Raw genomic sequence first — 21,295 nt, 5'->3', positions numbered from 1 at the left:
TATATATATATATATATATATATATATATATATATAGTCCCGTGGAAAGTAACGAATTTACCAAAGAATGAATTATGAACTGGTCAGAATAGCTAGCACGGAGGGCAACGGACGGTACTGAAATGTACAAAGGTTTAAGGAACCATTATGTAGGCATTATGAATTATCACAATTCAATTCATTACAAGTACATAGGGTAAACGCACATGCGATATATGTGGAAAATATTTGACGTTTTGTACAGATTCTAAACATTTTCAGAGCCCTAAAGTCTATGCTACAGTGCAAAAGACATTATAGCTATAATTCCCCAAAATTGTTCAGTTGAAAAATATAAAGATTATCAGCATCAGTTAAAAGTTCCATACTTGTTTACTGCGATTTAGAATGTGACACATACCGCACATCAATTATTACCATAAGACAGACAGTTACAGAGGTGCTGATTGCATTTGGGTATTTTATAACTAGTTCAATAGGATTGCAAAACATTTCAACAACGATTTAAAGCCGAAAAATGCAAAACAGATAATAATCATGTAGGATGATGATAAACGTGTTAAATTAGTCAATACGCTCCATATAGAAGAACACCTAAAGTCAAAATTATTAATAGTCAGCACTTAACAAACAGCTTATTAACGTCTATTCATAACGAACTCAATTTACATAATAAGTATGTAAAATCAATATTTTCTCCATGCTCAACTTTATTATACCTCTGATAATTAACAGCTCACAAAAACAAACCCAATCCAGATGAGACCCTACCAAAGTACGATGAGAAATATATTTCATTCCGGAAGAAATTCATAGTTGTTGGAGTGGCGAGAAAATAACTGTAAAAGAAACCCCTGAGATTTGCAGATATTTTTTATTCATGAGCCAGGCTATGACTTTTAAGGATTGCACATTCACGGATAACAGTTGGATATTAGTAGTTGAATACTACCTATTAAATGACTATCATTTTGGTCCAAAAAAGTATTTCCGGGTGTAAATGCTTTATCTCCCTTACAAACTGATCCATACTTATCTCACATTTGATCAGCCCCAGCTCGTAAGTTGTGTATAAACTAAGGTATTATTATAAGCCATGGTTTGATGTATAAACATTGCCGCTGGCTAGAGTTAAACTCTTACGCAAGGTTACCGTGACCAGAGAGAAGACCTGCATCTTGGATCAGTAAGATTAGTTAATATGGATGTATGGATATATCAGAGCAACTTACTGATGTATGTATGAGAATTGATACTGTGCTTTTACTGCGATCTTGTTTTACCATATATATGAGTATTTCAATGTGAATGAATGCGTGACCGAATAAATTTAATTTCCGTTATCTGATGATAGGTTGGATACAGTGTGAGATGAGAGGACTAATGAAAATATTGTACCGTCCTTGTGTTTTCACATGAAGCTTTTGGGGGCATAGAACTTCCAGCTAAGTCCCAAGTCACAGAGAGGGGAGACGGAAGTGAGACAAGCAGAGCAGTCAGAGTTGACAAGTCTAGTCGGTGGAAACAGTCGAGAAGGAGGAGGAAAAGGAGTCGAGGAGGAGATAGTGGAGAAGGAGGAGGAGCAAAGAGAAGTCGAGGAGAAAGAATTTGGAGGAAGACGAGAGAAAGAGGAGAAAGAAATGGAGGAATAGGAGAGAAGAATACATAGATGAATAGAATACAAGGACAGGTTAAAAGCTATCTCACACTACTAATCAAATTATCAATAGGCTATCACAGGGTCAAGGGGAAGGAGAGTACTTGGGATATTGTAATCATTTGACTATTCAATTGTCATTAAATTGTTATTCGTAGAATTTCACCTTTTGTATATTCAATCATTTAACCGTCGGCATTGCTGATTCGGGGCTTGGAGCTTTAAATCTATATTTCACTAATTTAACTTCCAACAAAAATCGAGCCTGAGTGGGATTTTCTATAATAATTTAAATAGAATACTGGGAGCACCCCACCCCAGCCATAACACGCCTACCATAGTGCCAGTATAACAACCCGTCACACCACAAATTACAAGGGTACAAAATCGACTATACATAAATGTGTACATTAGACAATTAAAACTGTTTAATTGAGCATACAATTTAAACAGACCATGTTATAATCCAATGCAGTACTATATATAAGTCTCTAATAGAACGCACCAAAAGATTTTGAGTTATTTATCAGTTTGATGAATAAAGCTGTACTCAGTAAACAATTCAAAACTTTGAGAAAAAGAAAACAATTAAAATATAAAGATTTCAAACGTCATAAAGGTATAATAATTCGTCAGGAAAACAAGTATTGCTGATGGCATGGTAATTGTCAGTCAAAAAAATGAGGAAGGTAATTTGAGTAATCCAATTGGGTGGTGTCGACTTTATTTATCAAAGTGGCTCATGTACAACTTTCTATTTAACTGAATCACAACCTAGATATAATGGAAACATTAAAATTGTAATGGCTGTTATAGATATATGGATCCTTTGTTCATCTTTATTGAGAAAACAAATTAAAACATTTTTACAACGATATGAAGGTGACTAGAAAATTTTACAACACTAATAACTAGCCTAATTATGTTTTAAACATACCAGAGAAGAATGAGACAATTTCTCGAACTTTAAAGGACGAAATAAATGGCATCCCCATAAGAGCGTTATGAGTTAAAGTCAAAGATTGCTTATTCTTAACAATCAGTATTATCGAGATGAGTTTAATCTGATAACATAATCATGAGATGTACCATCAAAATGAACAAAGTAACATTCTTACGATGACAGAGGCTGTTTAGTTGATAACAATGATAAATTACTTTTCCATCTTTAAGTATCCACTTTTTGTCATAAAACTTGTTGCACAGAAAACTTAGGCAATACTAATGATATGTATTTGTGTTTGGTCTCTATTAGATTCAGTGTAAACTTGTTTTTACAACATTAAGTCATTCAACAACTTATCAAGATTGTATGTCTTTCAAAAACATATATCCATTGGCAACGCTGCTATATACATCTAATTAAATGTATACACTTTGTTGGCATCAACAGTGCCTTTACAGTATATTTGAACGTGAATGATTGCAGGTCAATGTTGAATGTAAGTCAATTTATGACCCTACAGTGTAATACATTGTCTAGATTATTATCAAGTTGTCATTTAGAAAAAATGTACACCTGTACTGTGTGTATGTTGAGAGAGAGAGACTGAAAAAGGCAGCAAACCTGACATTATAACACATCAGTGATACTACCCCAGACGTTTTTCAAAGAGGCCACTGGTATCCAATCAGAATTAAGATAATCAAATTTTGGGGCGGCTTTCTCATGTAACCAGACATTATTTTGTTACATTCATTGTGAACAGAAGGGTGCATGTCTAGACATTGGCAAGAGCAGATCATAGGGAAGTTGGAGACACTAGACTGTGCTCCTAGTGTCAAAGTTGTGTGCTTGTTAAAAGGGTGGGAAAGGAGTTCAAGGAACTTCGGATTTGCAACAAAGGCTTCTGAGGAAGCTTCCTGCGTGGGATAGGACGCCACCCAACGATTAGAGAGAAGGAGACAAGAAGAACAAGTGGAATTAGGCAGCTGTGCGAAGGTGCAGGGCTGGGAGATGGAACAAAGGTTCCAGAAGTATCGACAAGGAGGCCAGGAGAATGGAAACAAGGGTATGAGAAGTACTGACAAGGTGAGCTGGAAGAACAGAAATAAGGGTACAGGAAATACTGACAAATGAATAAAAGGCAGAAGTTACAGATGAGTAACATAGAAGGGACACATGAAGGAAACACTCTCACCTTTAATTTCCCATGATGAAATAATTGGCAGTTTGGATAGGTCTTGTATTGAATGGAAGCAATTGAATTGAAATTTGTCCTGTAATTGTTGAGTACTGAGATTTAACTTATTAAATTGTTATATCTTTCACCTTATTATTTTTATATGTTATACACCTAGACCGTCGGCTTTTCTGACTGGGGGCTCGGAGCTATTTAACCTTTAAATTGTCAGTCCTTCTCCGGGATAATTAATAATTCCTTAGGAGGCAAGTGACATAATGTAAATAATGTAAATGTCCTGAAAGAAATGTAAATGATGTAAATGTCCTGAAAGAAATGTCAATGATGTAAATGTTCTGAAAATAATGTAAATTATGTAAATGCCCTGAAGGTAATATCAGTGGTGTAAATGTCCTGAAAATAATGTCAATGATGTAAATGTCATGAAAATAATGTCAATGATGTAAATGTCCTGAAAATAATGTCAATGATGTAAATGTCCTGAAAATAATGTCCTGAAAATAATGTCAATGATGTGAATGTCCTGAAAATAATGTCACTGATGTAAATGTCATGAAAATAATGTAAATCAATTAAAGGTCCTGAAAGTAATGTCAATGAAGTAAATATCTTGAAACTAATGCAAATGTTCAGAAAATTATGTTAATGTCATGAACACCACTGAAAATACGTCTCTACAAATATGAATGTTCAAAGAAACTTAGTCTAATATCATTCTGTAAATAGAATATTCACTGCATCATCCCAGGTCAAGTCAAAATTGTATACCGTATTTCATGTAATTTTTTGTACAAAATTTTTAAAAAATTAATTTATGTGTACGGGGATGGGGGGTGTAAGGATTTTTTGCAGTGGAGGGTCAGTCAGTCACGGCTGGGAGAGTTAGTATAGTATGCATTCTTAAAGTAAAGCTGATATTTACTAAGCATGTTGAACCGAATCTTGAGATATTTTCAGCTTAGTTTGCATGATTAAACTTGCCGGAATTTATATCTATGTTTATTTGCAATATGATTTCGGGGGGGGGGGGGGCTTGACCTATGCTGTGCGCGCCCATGCTTATGCATCAAACATTGTATTTTCTGACCAACAATTAATTATTATTTTTTTAAAAACAAAAATGTCAATATGGTATTTTTAGATCTTTTGTGCAAACATAAATCTACTTAGCAGAAATTTTATGTCCAATAATTTAACGGATTTTTCAAAAAATACAATGTGATATATATGAAAACTTATGACATATTTAAATAATTATTATTTTGATAACTAGATTGTGTACAAAAAATTAAAGGGTACGAAAAACATACAAGAAATACGGTACTTTATACCCAGATGAAAAATCACAACATACCATTTCAGATGATTGTAAATTACATGCCACTTTGAATGAATTGAAAGCATATTACCAAAGCAGTCACCACTTTATTCATATAACTGATTCTGCTCCTAATAAATATTCTTAGACATCATGATGCTATGACCATAGCAGAATGTATGAAGACAAAATATAATTCCTTTCATAATACAATATGATTTTTCATTACCTAATATAAGACGTTACAATTGGAGCTCAATTATCATAAAACATTTAACATTACTCTGATTCTCTCAGCCAGGTGGGGCCCCGAGTGGCCGAGTGGTCTAAAGCACTCACAGTTACGGATTACTGCCATCTCACCTCTGTCTGCATCGGTTCGAGTCTCGGATTTGGCTAATATGGTTATGTGAGAAAGGTTGCCAGTAGCTTCTCGTGGGTCGGTGGTTCTTTCCGTGGATTTTCCGGGTTCTTCCTCCACCATTAATACTGGCTGCCATGTATAGCCTATTTTGTGCTGAAAAATGGCGTTAAGCCCTACAACAACAACAACAACTCAGCCGGGTATGTTTTTCTTCTGTGCATAAAGTTGTTCAGATGGATTAGAATCTATATTGTCTATACTCACAAGGAAGCAGACAGGATTGAAAGACGTTAATTGACTGTGGTTGGATTACTCAAGAACTCATTTGTGGCATAAAATGAAGCTTGTTTGTCTTCGCTGTTTAAAGTTCATTGATATGTCTAAGCCTGTATTATCTCCTAATGCCAAAACACCAAAATCTAAGCAACTGAAATATCACAAGAAACTGGCTGGAAATGGGAATTTCAGTGGTGGGAATCAAGTTCAAGCATACATGAACATGAACTCTGCTCTTCCCGTAAAGCTGTTTATAGAATATGTTACACTGGCAAGAATGACACTAGGACTCAGGCAGAAACGTTGTCTCAAAACAGCATATGAACTGTAGCAACAAATAGCATATTATTTCAGGGAATCTGCATCAAGTGTGGATAAAGTTTCATTTGCTTAGACACAATTTGCTTATGTCACTGCTAAACGTAATCTCTCATTTCAGGTAGCTAATCACTTTTCGCATCTAGTATAAAAAAAACGTTACCAGACTCTGATCACAGGAACATTCAGGCTGATCCTAAATAATGCCTGAATCCAGTAAAAAATACATCATCTCCTAAGTGTTAAGATAAAAAATGATGACTGCCACCAATATAATCCTGGCAATGATCTCATAAGAGATGCTAAAAATGCTTCTGGTACATATAAGGAGAGTATGAATAGTAACAAGTTCCTATGAATGAACTGTTTTGATGAGGTGATGTGTATATTTTAATCTTTAACAAATATAAACTTGTTAAATCATTGTAAATTTTGTCTTTTTGAGGGTCAAAAATCAGGCTGATGTAAATCCTCCCTCTTTTAAGTCGAAACTCCTATCAAATTTTGTAAATATCCAGATCGATCCCAAAATGAATTCTCTCTTCTCATGTTTGAGCACAGTTCAGAATTCCTTAAGTCTCTTTGATGCTGCCTCTGATAACCTTAAAAAAGAAAACCAATTCTGAATCAGTGTGTGAACTAAATTTACAAGTATAGTTGATGCATTCTTCAATGTGCAGCTGTCCACAGAAGACATGTGTTTTGCATGGGACTCAAATGGATCAAGAATCACATATACCAGGGATGAGTATCACATGTCTATGACAACTTAATTGTAAATGATTATATGTACCTGTCATGCAGAGTTTATCACTTGTCAAAAGAGATAAGCACCGCTGAAAACAAAGACAACTGCAACAGTCGATTCAATATATTATCATTCCATATTCAAATAATTAATTTTACAAAACAACAATACGAATTTATAGATATTTGATCCCTTTTTCTGTATTTAGCAATAACATGGAAAACCTAACTTAATCTATGGCAGGATAATCAAGTTTAATATCATGCCAAAGATGTGAGCATACAGCATGTAACACCTGATCTTGTCCTGGCAATCTATATATATATATATATATATATATATATATATATATATATATATATATATATATATATATATATATATATATATATATATAAGAATGAAATGAATACATTCTAATAGTAATGGTAAAATTGGGCTTGAATTGTGTGTGTGTGATTTGGATTTTTAACGTAGCTTTAACAATTTTTCAGTCATATCGCTACGATGTCTGCAGTGTGGCAGTTTTTAGTGATGTCTAGCACTGGAACATCATGCCGCAGACATGTGGCATGATGTCCCACCCAGTCACATTATCCTGACACTGGGCCGACCAGTCCTAACACTAGCCTCTTATTGCTGAGCGCCAAGCGAGGCAGCTGTTAGTACCATTTTTGTAAGTCTTTGGTATGACTCGACTGGGGATCGAACCCACGACCTCCCGCACCCGAGGCGGACGCTCTAACCAATAGGCCACCGGAGCGGTCGGCTTGAATTGTCATAAAAGTGTTACAATTATTGCATATGTGAATCTGTAGTGAAAACAAAACTTTTCTAATAAATTTTATTACAAATTATATAACAAATTACTTAAGGGTTTATAAGATGCTTTTTTGAGACTACTCCTTCTCAGATATAGTAATGTACTTGTACTTAGTTATTTAAGGTATTAGACTATTAGTTCAGAAGTGCCAAGTGATGTCTTCAATCTTTACCCCACCAAGATGCTGAGAAAAAGCAATTTACCATGTGTGCACTCTGTGGCTAGGAGCAATTATATCCTGTGCACAAAGTGCCAGGTGGTTGTTTTATTGCTAGTGACAGTAGATAGACAAAGTGATAACTTGTACTGAAAATACTCACATTTACTAATCGTTTAATTTGTAATAAAGTTGAGGAAGCAACTGACTTATCCAAGAGATATTTATATCCATATATAAATGAGAATCAGACATCATATGTTGTTGTGCTTTTTTATACGGACAGAAATGGATCTTAAAGTTTCACATGACCCTCACCCCCACCAAACTTGGTCATGTCTCAGCCATTAGGCTATGGAATTTGTGCAGCTTTTCATGCATGTTTTGTAGAACACAAAATATATTCATTTATGTTTTTCGATAGGTGCCAACTGAAATATTTTAGAAATCTGACTATGATAAAATTGATTCTAATATTACAGTTTTCTAAAGCAACATGAGTGTAAGAATATTACCTATGATCGTTGGCCATTTTCAGCAACTACTTGTAATTGCTGGTCTCCAGTTTGTTTCCCTGAATTAGAAAATGATTATGTCAGGCCTGTCTATAAGTATTTCACACTCACTACCAGAATCTTTACATCTGTCAATCTTAAATTGTTTTAAAATCCTTTAATTCCAAGCTATGCATAGTTCAAATTGTTCCAGCACTACTTTAGTCGATTTGTTTTACATAAAATAATATAAAATAATCCTGTATATGATCATGCTGACACATATAATTCTACTCGTAGGTCATGTTCCTGAACACTGTATTTTGTTTTTATCTGAGGAGCCCAGGAAGTATTCAAGTTCCATAATGTAAAACATTGCCATTAAAGCATCTAGAATGGCTACATATCCTATTTCTCCAATCATAATTTCCTGCTTGACGATAAGCCAACACAAACTGTTTATGAGTTAAGAAAATTAAGTAAGCCTTGTCTAATGACAAGTCTAACCCCACCCTCCACAATACAGATATGCTTTTCATCACATATCCAATCAGGTAAAATCAATATTCTCTCACTGATTATACATGACCTTAAATATGTTGCTAAATATATGTCTGAAATTTATTGAAAACTGTTTCTCAGAAATATTGATCTACATTTCATACAAGATTCTACAGACCATTAACAGCAAATGTATCCTGTTTCAAATCAGAAGTGGATGTCCAAAAACTGATTCAATTATTGTCACAATAAATGCAGGCCTAATCTTGTTTACTCCCATGCATCAGCAAGTGTATGCATTGGTTGACCTTACTATGATAAAAGGCCATGAGTTGCTATGCCAAACAGATATGCAAATTAGGCCTTGTATAGCATAAAGGATCTTTCTTTCAAGTGGCTTGAGACAGAATATTTGCCAATCAAAATAACAGCAAAATATGTTGTTGTTGTTGTGGGGTTTAACACGATTTTTCAGCACATGATAGGCTATGCATGGCAGCCAGTATTAATGGTGGAGTTAGAACTTGGGAAAACCTCAGGAAGAACCACCGACCCATGAGAAGCTACTGGCAAACTTTCTCACATACCCACATTGGCCGAATCCTAGACTCGAACCCACACAGACAGAGGTGAAATGGCAGTGATCCGTAATGGAAAGCGCTTTAGACCACTCGGCCACTCGGGGCCCAAACAGCAAAATATAGCAAGGCATTTAATCGACTATATTACCTCTATTTAACAAACACCTTGGAATTATTTGTACTTATGAAGAAAAAAATATTAAATTCATTTGTATATTCTTTGCATTGCTGGATAAATTACCATTCGAACAATGATCACTTACCATCAACTGTTGGCACTTCTGTATATTGTTCCTTAAATGAAAAACAAAAGATTTTTCTGAGCAAAAATTGGATGTCCATGAAAAGCAATAAATTAGAATGACTGCACTTGGACTCAATATGCTATATCTTAACTGCTTATAAATCATGAGGATACCAGTTATGTTTACAATAAGACATATCCATTTCCATCTGAAATAATCTGTAGCAGCTGACCTAACACTAATATTTTTTACATCACTGCTTAGATTTTAGATGGTTTGACTTGTGCAGTTTTGTGATGATGAGTATTTCTCTTGAATCCAATCTTTTTTGGAAAGTCATGCAAATCCTTTCATGGGGATATTTATTATAAAACTGATACACTGATATGATAATAAAAGAACAGCCATCATATACGGCATCCTGTGTGCCAGTGTTTGCTAGAACACTTGGAAATTAATCTAAGCTCTCTGTCTCAGACTCTTCTTTCGTACTACAGGAAACATTTGCAGATGGCACAATATGTATAATTATTAAGTGAAAGGGGCAACATGACCAGCATACATGTGCAAGTTCTTACTGACCATTATTTTTTGTCTTATTACCCAAAAGCTGAACACATCAAATCCATCAATAATACCTTGTCTATCATCTGAAATCACTAAGCCACATACGTACCAAAGCTATACATATTATCTCTAATTACTTTGATTGTTATAGATTATTATGTATATACTGTGCTTTCACTTTGGGACCGCTCCTGTGGCCTAGTGGTTAGAGCGTCCGCCTCAGATGCGGGAGGTCGTGGGTTCGATCCCCGGCCAAGTCACACCAAAGACTTACAAAAATGGTACTAACAGCTAGCTCGCTTGGCGCTCAGCATTAAGGGCTTAGTGTTAGGACTGGTCGGCCTGGTGTCAGGATAATGTGACTGGATGGGACATCATGCTACATGTCCACAGCATGATGTCCCAGTGCTAGACATCACCATAAACTGCCACATTGCAGACATCATAGTGATATGACTGAAATTATTTTAAAGCTACGTTAAAAATCCAAATCACATCACATCACTTCACTTTTGGTATGTCTCTGTAGATTGCATATTACCTTTAAATAGGTGTGTTATGTCTTAGAGTCAATCATAATAATGAACCTGTGTACAAGTCTGGGTTGATTTCTCATATGACGATTGAGTCAGGTGGGTTCTGTTGCAACATGAAGTACAGCTGTACTGTGAAAAATGTCACATAGGAAGTATTGCAGCATGGGTTGAGAAGGAAAATAATACAATGAAGACATATGTGTGTATATAACGGTGAGAGTTGATCAATTAATCTATTCTTATTTCCTACATTCTAGTATTAATATTAGTTTGCAGATGTTTTTAATGTTATGTTTAGATATAACATGACTGTAAACATTTGTTTGGATTATTCATTAGATTTACAAAGTGCTCATAATACTGCTGAACTAAAACATTATTCTGGGATTATTGTGAATTTACTCAGAGGAGTTCTGCACAATATTATTGTGATATCAAGAATGTTAGCACATCTGCGCATTCAAGAACCTGGAATTCATTCAGAACACTCAATTCTTTTGGAATTTTTTAAGGATTACCTTGGATTTGATTCATAATACTTTATGTTCCTTTTAAAGTTTCACTTAATAACTTAAAGAATTAAATTATTGTTGGTTTTTCTTCTTTCTGTTATTTAATTTAGGATCACAGAGTTAGAACATAATACAGGGCTTTATATTTTTAACATATATTAAATCTAGCCTCATGATAAAAAGTGTTAGTTTATTTGTTTTTATTACTGCACCTACGCTAACTATTTCAATTTCAACACATTAAATTTTTCAAGATTGTACATGACATATGTTAATTATGTTCAAGCTGAACTACAGAACCAAACAGAAATAATAAAGAATGAAACCAGCGATAAAAATGCAACAACAGTAGGTGAATCACCAAAATAAATACATAAGTTCTTTTTAAATAGAAAAAGTATTATTGAACAAAAATCTACGTATTTCTGAATAATGATTGGTATCAAAATTTTATTTCTAAATTTAATCAGAAGATAAATTCTAAAATGAAGAGAATTACAATACATTTAGAAATGCATACTCCATAATATTCAGCATTATTATTCAATTTAAAGAATAAAGCTAAAAATTACCTCAGTCAAATGTTATGATGTATAATCTGTCTAATTTTTACATGTATATGTAATAAACAAACTTCTACATATACACATACCAAACAAATCTAAACTATGGGCAATATCTTTTTTGTTTTACAATGCTTTTTTTGTAGCATCAAAAAACATTGTCATTTTTACTTGCTAACAATGGTTGGTCAGGAAGTTCATGTACGCAAAGTTCCTAACAGGCATCATGCTTCAAAGTTATTTTTAGTACCAGTGTTTAAAAAATTAACACTGACCTCCGAATGTCAGCAGCTGACTTAAAAGTAAGAATGTCATTTCTCGACGGAAGCCTGATGACAGATTCACAACAAAAGTGACTAAGTAATTTTTTAAAATTAGAAACACTTCGTTCATGACATGAATGAGTATAGCTTTCAATACAATTTAGGCAAATTTTGTGCATTTAAAAATTGTCATACACTCAAACAAACAGTGTCTTTATCAAAGTCTGTAGATAAAGTCAAATATGAATATTTTCTAGCATAGCTCATATCTCTTTTTTGTATCACATCAATATATGATGCTACCTTAATCTTACTGAATAAACATGGAATAGAATTATGACATAGATGTCATTATATTCTTTGCATATCACATTGCATGTACGCTAGAAATAACATGGCACATGCAATTGCTATTGGTGTATAACAGTGAAATTTATTTTGATTTTCAAAACAATTATTGTTGCATGTGTCTCTAGCTTTTATTCGTTTCAAAATAAGCTGGCTACTTGATAGAAGTTCATTTCAAATCTTATATAAAGATGAATGCAAAACTTGATAGCTGTATTACTTGAACGTCTCATGCAATTGTAATCAGATGAGGATTTGTCTTTTATATCTGTATACCAGGTTTAATAATTTGTTCCAAGGAGGCCTTGAAAACAGCATGAAAATTAAAGAGAGAAACTACTACATGTCAATAACCAGTAAAATCACGAAAGAAAGAACTGAAGTCTTCACTTGATGAAAAACTTTATCAAAAGTTCCCTATTGTGCATCAATTTTCATGTGTATTTCAACTGAAAATACCTGTAGCTTTATCCGTAGACTCATAAAATGATATTATTATTATTACTGTGTTTTCAAAAAACATGTTACAGTTATCTTCATTTAGTAATTGGTCTCCTGAAATAATAACTTAGGTTTCTTAAATCCAGATATTATCAGATCCATAGGCATTTTAATTATCATCAAATAATTAAGAATTATAATAGATACAGTCAATTGTTTGATTTTTACAATGTGATACATTTAGATCAAGAGTTGCTAAAAATTTTGCATCTACAAGCTTGTCGGTCATATGAGAAAGAACCTCAGAAACCTAATTAAAGTATTGTTAACTGTATATTAAGTATAGTGGTAATGAATGCATTAGAGATGTTGGGGGGTGGGGCAGGTTGTGAGAAGTCACCGAAAATTGATTAAAAGGAGTAAGGCTCTGGGACTAAACAATATTTGTTTCCTTGTTTCAACATCACCAAAAACAATATATCATGAATCAGCAATTTCATTTTTAGCTAAATTTAAAATGAAAGTAAAATGTATAAAAAAAAAATTCAAGTTCCTCTAAGAGAGAGAGAGAGAGAGAGAGAGAGAGAGAGAAATAGCAAAGATGCAAAACAGCCACAACTACTGAAGATGTATTGTAGCTTAACTCCTATTTTCATAATGTATGCCTTTTTTCCTACAAATTACCCCAACAGCTATATAAATAATTCTGTATATCAGCTGAGACAATTTTATATGCAGCCACTAGTTTAAAAAAAAAATGCAAAATATGTGATCACATCAGTAAAACATAGTTCTCTTCACAAACATGACTGTTTGAAGCAAACACATTAATAATGGGATCCCATTCTTGGTGAAGATATTCTTAACTACAGTCATTCTCATATATTTATATGGTTATCTTTACTTAGAAAACTAACAGGCTGGATTCACAGCATGGAGAGAGAGAGAGAGAGAAGAGAGAGAGAGAGAAGAGAGAGAGAGAGAGAAGAGAGAGAGAGAGTAGTTAGCAAGCAACAGTAGTTAGCAAGTAAGAGTAATTTGAAAGCAGTTGTTGAAAAATGCACTGCTGAATGCCTAATGATATCTAAAAGTGAATTTCATTATTTGAATCACTCACTGTTTCATCCCTAAACATTTTCCCAGCTAAAAAATTTGATCTAACTTCGTAACTTTAGTTTAACAACCATTCATGTCCAGGCAAGGGACCCAGATGTGTAAACATTTACAAAAACAGACTAGTCGCAATATGTGCTACGACACCTCTACTGGCAAGACTTATGTCGCAACAAGAGCTTTAAGGGTGAACAGCCAAATTAAATGTGCATACTGCACAGAGTACATTTTCTTATGTATGACTTTAAACAAATTTGCAGGAGTTCTCATGCATCACTGTCTACAAGTGCATGAAATCACAACATCTCTGAAATTGCACTTGAAAGGATTAAAGTCAAGAGCTAAACTAGTGGGTAAACACAGTCGAAACATCATGACAATGGAATATTTAAAAATACAGATTTTATTCCTAGCTATTTCAATCTGTAGATGTCATTTACCAAGTCCTCAAATTTCTTTGTGAGAGATCTGTATTAAGATTTGACAAAGATGGCTACATGATGTGCTTATTTTCACTAGAACCTTAGATAAATGTACATAAAACAATCAAAGATATTAAACTGGTGTTTTTATCTTTCTTTTGTAGAAGAACCAAAACAGCATACATGATTTGACATATGTCAGGTCTTGTCTCATTTCCCCCCCCCCTTCGACCAAGTACTATTTAAGGTGCCAAAATAAGGCATTTAACATGCTTCTATGCATAAGATTCATGCACAAATTGGAATTTTAAATATCAACAATGACCCACAGTACATCATCTTATATAGCTATACATCTTTCTTGTAAATAAATAAACTAAATAAAACAGATATTGACTTGACATGAGAAGGAGGGAGAATGTTATCTGGTACACTCAACATGAGAGACAGATTTTGGATACTGAGGTACGTCTGTTAGTTTTGAAAAGCATAATATTTTAGACCATACAAGAAAATGCAAGCAAGATATATTTACCTTGTGTGACTTATTTCTCCTTCTTTGCTAAAAAATAAAATTGGAATATCTTTTATTGCAACATAAGTATTAATTAATTATCAGAGAGAGAAAGGTTATTAGTCTCTGATTGACAAATATCTGACATTATTATTCATTTCCAATCAGTTTAATTGTGGTAATTACTGGGCCACGATGAGGGCTGTTAAATACAATGCTTCAAGTTGGATGACTTCATGTAATATAAATAACAGCTTTCTAGGCCTAGACCTGCAACCAACAGCTTCTTCTGATGCTATTTCTTGTCAATATTTTTTAAAAGTGCTGTTAATGGCTACCACCTTGATTTCTGTAAAACATGCTCTTAAGTTAGTCACTTGTTACAATATACATGTAGCAGGCAAAGCTCAAGCTAACTAAATAAGTGCCTTGCATTTATATGTAAATTCAGTGTTTTCTGTTGTTTAATTCATTTTAAACGCAGTAATTGTCATTTGGATCTAACTGTCCATATCTCATGAAACATTGTCCATTGTAACAGTAGAATAAATTTATGCCATTAAAGAGAAGTCAAAAGATGTGCCTCTCATCAAATTAGTGTTCAAGTTGCTTCCAATTCCTTTGAGTAACTTTAAAAATTCCTTGAAATACCAGATATATATTGTTTCCAAAATGATTACAATTTAAAATTTTTATGCCACACTGATCAAAGTGAATTGGGAATGCACATACATTTTGATGCTGGCAATAAGTACAAACTGAAGTTGTACATAGAAAAAAAATCTAATTTTTCTGAAACAAACAAATATACAAGACTCTTTTGAAATTTATTTATTTTATGATCCAAATATATAACTGACATGAAAATGACTTAATCTTCATTTGGTTGCTGATCATAAATTGCTCTACCATGTCAACCTTTCCGTGGGTGGTCTTCATGTATTGGCTGTTCAAGGTCCACCAGACTCCATGGTAGGACAGGTGCATAAGCCTATTGAGTTGCAATTGTTATTTAAAGATACTTATCCATCCACGTCACAGCTTCAATGCAGAATCAGAATGGCGGGGATTAAGTGCCCTACTATGATGGGAGGGGTGAATATAAAATAAAAAATTATACAATACCTTGTTAGAGTGAGTAGTAGACAGATGTATATTGATTAAAAAATGTCCATATTCTTGTTCATCTAAAATAGTGGTGTTATGTAAATCTATACTGTGTGTTTAACTTTGACCATGATTGTATATTGTAAGTGTCATTTGTAAACAACATATTATCTAGCTAGCTTTTGTCAATTATTGTAGGTTATACTTTAAGATAATGATCATTTATAAACAACAGTTTTTACTTGGATCTGAGTTCAAGGTCTAACTTCACGATATTCTAGAAGAGGATTTGTTTACAAATTTAATGGGAAAATGGAACACATTCTGGACATATTATTGTGCCTTGGGTTTTTATGTGAGGTTCAGAAGTAAACACAATTCTTCATTCCTGCTTGAAGTTGTGTTCAGATATAATTTGAGAGGAATCATTTATTTAAAAAAAATTATTCATTGGAATTACAAAGTGCTCATTGACATTTTGAACTAATTCGTTTATTCAGATTACTGATAATTCGTTAAAGTACAATCTTGATTAAACGGGCTCATGCAATCTATTCGAACCCCGTGTATCAAAGTGGGGATGGAGAGAGTGTGGAAAGGATTAAGATAAACCTCCACCATCTCTTTGTGCGTTCTAATGGAGTTGCTGCAGCGACTCTCAGAGAATTTCTCTGCACACCTAACTTTCTCATGGAGTTGTTGAGGATGACCACCACAGAATGGATCTGGTCTCTATCAAATGGGTGCTTTTTTCCTGTGTATGGTCACGTGGAGGTGGGGGACATGCTTTGAAAGGGTCATAAAAATACTGGAAGGAGTGGACTTTAACTGGCTTTCTTTTAGATGATTTGTTTCAATCAGTGAAAGATTATGGGCTGGACCTGTCAGACATCATTGGAGAAATACAGAAAATTCCAACTTAGATACAACAAATCATAAATCATATGTATAACTGAAACAGCTAATAACCTTACACTGCTAAGGTACTCACATTTCTTTTTCGAATCATGCAGTAATACAAGACTCCTATAATGGCAATCAGAATTAAGACAGATAGTATAGGTACTACAATTGGCAGCCAGTCATTCTGCTTTATCCCACTGACAGCATGCCTTAGTTTTTCTTTGCTGATATCTTCACCTTCAGTGAGAAAGATGAGTGAAAAAATGAAAATAACCATATTCAAAAATAATTATAATAAATTATCCATATTGTGTTTTCTTTCTTTGCAGATACTGTACATTAAATGTTATAAATTCATTACATATAAGTGTCATATAACACTGCAAAACCATAATGTCCAAGGAAACATTGTGATTTTAAACTTCAATTTTGTTCTTGAAACCCCAAAAGCACTAGTAATTGTTCCCACTTCTACAAATGATAATACATAATAAATCAACGATGATATTCAGTTATACCATGCAATAATTATCTGTACTGTAACCTTGAATTTTGACCTTTGGCAACAGCTGCCTCCCCATTCTAGCCCCATTCCTTCAAATCTATAGCTCAAGCTTATTTTTGATTCAGGAATGCATCTAAAATCATGTTGCACAAAAAACATTAAAGACTTCTGGTGAAAATCCCATGCTAATGTGACTTTCCATTCAGAAGCTGTGATAAGAAAATTTTCACTGCCATGGTTGCTATAGTCACAAGACTGAAGGAGACTGCCAAAAAATATCAGTGTACAAGGCTATTGCGACAAGCATGCCATGCCTGCCTTACTATCCAGTGCCTCCAGTGTCTTGACTGGGAGACAAACGTAGGTCCCTGCTGAAATCCACACTTGTGACACACGAGTGTCCAATGGGGGAGGGGACTTGAAGGATTACGCAGGAGAGTGATCTCTGTAGCTGAGAGCCAAAACCAGCAATCACAGCACAGAGCAGGGACAGACCACTCCTTACATTGTCTAGCATACTCTGGACTTCAGGAGAACTTTTGGGAAATCTCCCATATTATCACTGAATGAGGGTGCAAGAATCCTCTGAGCCCTAAAACTTTGTACACAAGTCCAGAGGTGAAGGCTATAACTGCCTTATTAAATGCCTAGATATCTCCCTTCTTCAACACCTGAGCAGATATGTGAAAGGAAGCTGGTGACCCAAAGTGAGGGAACGAACAATCTTAGCTGGTTCCTCATCAACTTTGGTTGAGTTCATCAACACAGTAAAGACTGCCTCCTTTCTGTGCTCATTCCTGGGGGATGCAGCACTTTCCATCTCTCATCCTTCCCGGCGTTTTGAGGAGGAGAGGACGGCCCGCCATCTGTTTGTTTGGCTCCACATAGGCATATGAAGTAGCTTTTCATCCATGACTTCTAATCTGCTTTGATGCCTGGGCATGAGCATCCATGACACCATGAAGTTAAAGGAGTATTCACTTCTCAACATCATGCAGGGATGAAATGGGAACAAAAGGAACGATGATGCCAATCCAATCGCCTTCACATTCTCGATGGGTACATGCTGACTCCCTATCCCCAGTGGGATTGTTTGGTAACATAGATGTCCAGTGACCTGTGACTGGTTACTTGTCACCAGTTAAAGACGAGTCAGGTGCCAATGATCAGATGGTAGAGCCCAATGCATTGAAAAGATCGTTAGGGATCTCTGGGCCTTATTCAGTATAGGATCTACTGAGTTATAAAGGCCCACAAAACTTTGCTTTTAGCTATTCTGACTGGGCAGAGAGTTCAGACATTACATATTGTAGATATTAGAAATACAGACATTTGTGATTCTTATGTAAAAGTTTGCATTGGTGATTTACTTCAGCATCTAAACTAGGGATATATTAGGAATTATATATTAGAACATACACCAACATCCTAGCATATGTGCATTGATTGCATAACAAGAATATTTACATAGAACTAGTGAAATCTGGGGCAAATGAAACATCACTTTTTATTAGAATTCAAGCACCACAAAAAAGTATGACAGTATGATAGCTAGGTAGATAAAATCAGGCATGTATTCAGCAGTTTATATTTCTTGCTTTTCTCCACTAGTAACAGAACTGCATCACATTCTGCTGCTGCCTTGAAAGCACCCATTATTACTACTTTAAAAACTGTAAGTGGGCACCAAGACTTGGTTTTTAATAAATATTATCAAAAGCTAGTGACTGTTGACACTATTTCAGAAGTTTTGATACACAAGTATATGCCAGTTTTTACTGATACATTTTGCCTCTGTATCAAAAAAAATATGAGGTTGTCAGTATTCATGTACCAGCAAACAAAATGTATCTTAAGTCTTGAAAGTTAACTGTCTGAACCTCAGCCTGTACAAATCCAAAGTATTCTTTTAAACTCTTGCCAAATTTGGTCAGTGATTGCTGACAACAACACAGCATCAGATGGAAAGTCGGCTTATCTCTTTGATCTACTCAAAAATATCCTGTAATCATAAAGGTACTCAAGGGAAATGAAGTGATAATTAAACAAGATTACCAGTAAGTTTGATGATAATTTATTACATCTGAGTGTATCCATATCAGGACTCTGAAAGCTGACCAATCGCATGATTCAATGTCATCTTCTGTAATCCCTCAGGTGCTCATAAAACTTCAACTTACAAGTAAGTCTACTTTAATTACTTATGTTACAAAACCCCCAAAATCCATAATTATCAAAATATTGTTTCTATATGATTTTCGGAGAAAAAAAAGCAACTTATTAAGCGGCTGGAGATGTGTCACTCAAGTGTATGCTAATTAGTCAAGTAATTTAGAGTGACTTACTCTTTGGACATGTTAATAGTTCAGTGTAAACACAGTCTGTGAACAATCAATAAGCCTATCAAGTAATGTTTACTTCAGTATCATGTGCATACATTTTGTTAAATAAGGTAAATTAATACCCCCCCCCAAAAAAAAAAAAACAAAAAAAAAAAACAGAATGTTGGACAATTCATTGGAAAACCATAGTGTAAATGACAAATCACAATATAGACAATTAAGAAGAAAATGTTTTTAAGAAATCTTAAAACCTGGCAAATAATCATTCAATCAAGTTCAGCTTTTCTATTAAAAAAACTTCACGTCAACGATGAGCTCTAGATTTAGTAGGTAATAGCTTTAAAACTGAATAGAATCCTTTCACTAGATCGAACAAACTGTTTTGTATTCAAAGGATGCTTTTTATTTTCTCAAAAACAAATTAAAATGTATGTACCTGAACTGAAGATGTGTCATACACTATGTGCAGAATTTTAGAGAAATATCCACATAACTATTTAATTCTTTTCTGAACTGAATAGTAATAAATATGTGAGTGAGTTTGTATTCCTGTAAAATAAAAGTAAAAAGACAAGAATACAACTTACTTTTATTTATATAGACCTGAGAACAATACACTGAGGAATCCCTTGCACAATCCATGGCAGGTCCTCTGATGCAGGCACTGTATAATCCTGGATTCTCTGTGGAATTAACTCTCAGCATGGACTGCAAAGAAATTTGTTCCAATTCAGTACTGAAATAACTCAATCAAGTTTGGTTTGGTTTGGTTTGGTTTTTTACAGCGCATCAATACAAGTAGGTTATTTAGTGCCAAGACAAGTGCATTAAAGTGTCTTGCCTAAAAGGGTGCACCATGATGGCCAACCTGGGCTGATCTGATGGTACAATTTTAATCTGAACTTCGGTCATACCAACAACTGAGCCACCATGACTTCTGCCTCTAGTGGTTGCTCTTAGTAATGACACAGGAATGACATTTGACCTATTATACATCTGTAAACCTACAGGAGTTGCTGAAACAATTTAATTAAAAAAATTTAATCATGAAATATTACCATAGGTAAACATTTTTTGTTCTCATAAATTTGTCTGCATCTTTATGCACTTCATAAGATATAGCAGACTTCAAACAAGAAGCCTAAGTGTGCCTGTGATTACTTAACTGGCTGGCATAGGCATAACATTGGCTGCCAAAGGCATAATATGGCCTGGCCTGGCATAAGCATAATGTGGGCTGGCATGGGCATAATATGGGTTTTGAGATAAATGTTGCCATATTTGATGGCGGATGAACATTTATTTGACCAAATTAAAAGGATTTTATAAAAGAATGCAAGCTCTCAGAGTTGGTAAGATTTGTGTTCATATTTGATGGAAGATTGGCAACGTTGGTACAAACTTTAAAGCTCTCCATGCCATAGTGACTTCAGTCAAATCAATGCCTTTTTAGCAGTTCTTGGGAAGTCATTTATTGTTTCTTTATTTTTGGTAACCATGGTAACATTTGATAGCAGACAAGGCCCATGTATA

The 21,295-nt window shown here is 34.4% G+C and overlaps 1 protein-coding gene across 1 annotated transcript in view; it reads right to left on the bottom strand.

Annotated features, from left to right (window-relative positions):
* Window positions 1–2,212: 2,212 nt before the first annotated feature.
* LOC149778559 (uncharacterized) overlaps window positions 2,213–21,295 on the bottom strand; it is an 83,323-nt gene continuing 64,240 nt past the window's right edge. Inside the window, exons 6-11 of the mRNA XM_089939460.1 lie at window positions 20,350–20,470; window positions 17,004–17,152; window positions 14,927–14,953; window positions 9,645–9,675; window positions 8,321–8,379; window positions 2,213–6,679 (exon numbers count right to left, since the gene is read on the bottom strand). Coding sequence (XP_089795586.1) covers window positions 8,321–8,379; window positions 9,645–9,675; window positions 14,927–14,953; window positions 17,004–17,152; window positions 20,350–20,470 — 387 coding nt within the window. The 3' untranslated portion in view covers window positions 2,213–6,679. The remainder of the gene's footprint in view (window positions 6,680–8,320; window positions 8,380–9,644; window positions 9,676–14,926; window positions 14,954–17,003; window positions 17,153–20,349; window positions 20,471–21,295) is intronic.

The sequence above is a fragment of the Sinohyriopsis cumingii genome, chromosome 17 (genome assembly GCF_028554795.1).
Source record: "Sinohyriopsis cumingii isolate HCF-2022 chromosome 17, ASM2855479v2, whole genome shotgun sequence".
Taxonomy (NCBI): Eukaryota; Metazoa; Mollusca; class Bivalvia; order Unionida; family Unionidae; genus Sinohyriopsis; species Sinohyriopsis cumingii.
The sequence above is the reverse complement of the archived record's forward strand: the minus strand, read 5'-3'. Positions and strand labels throughout refer to the sequence as shown.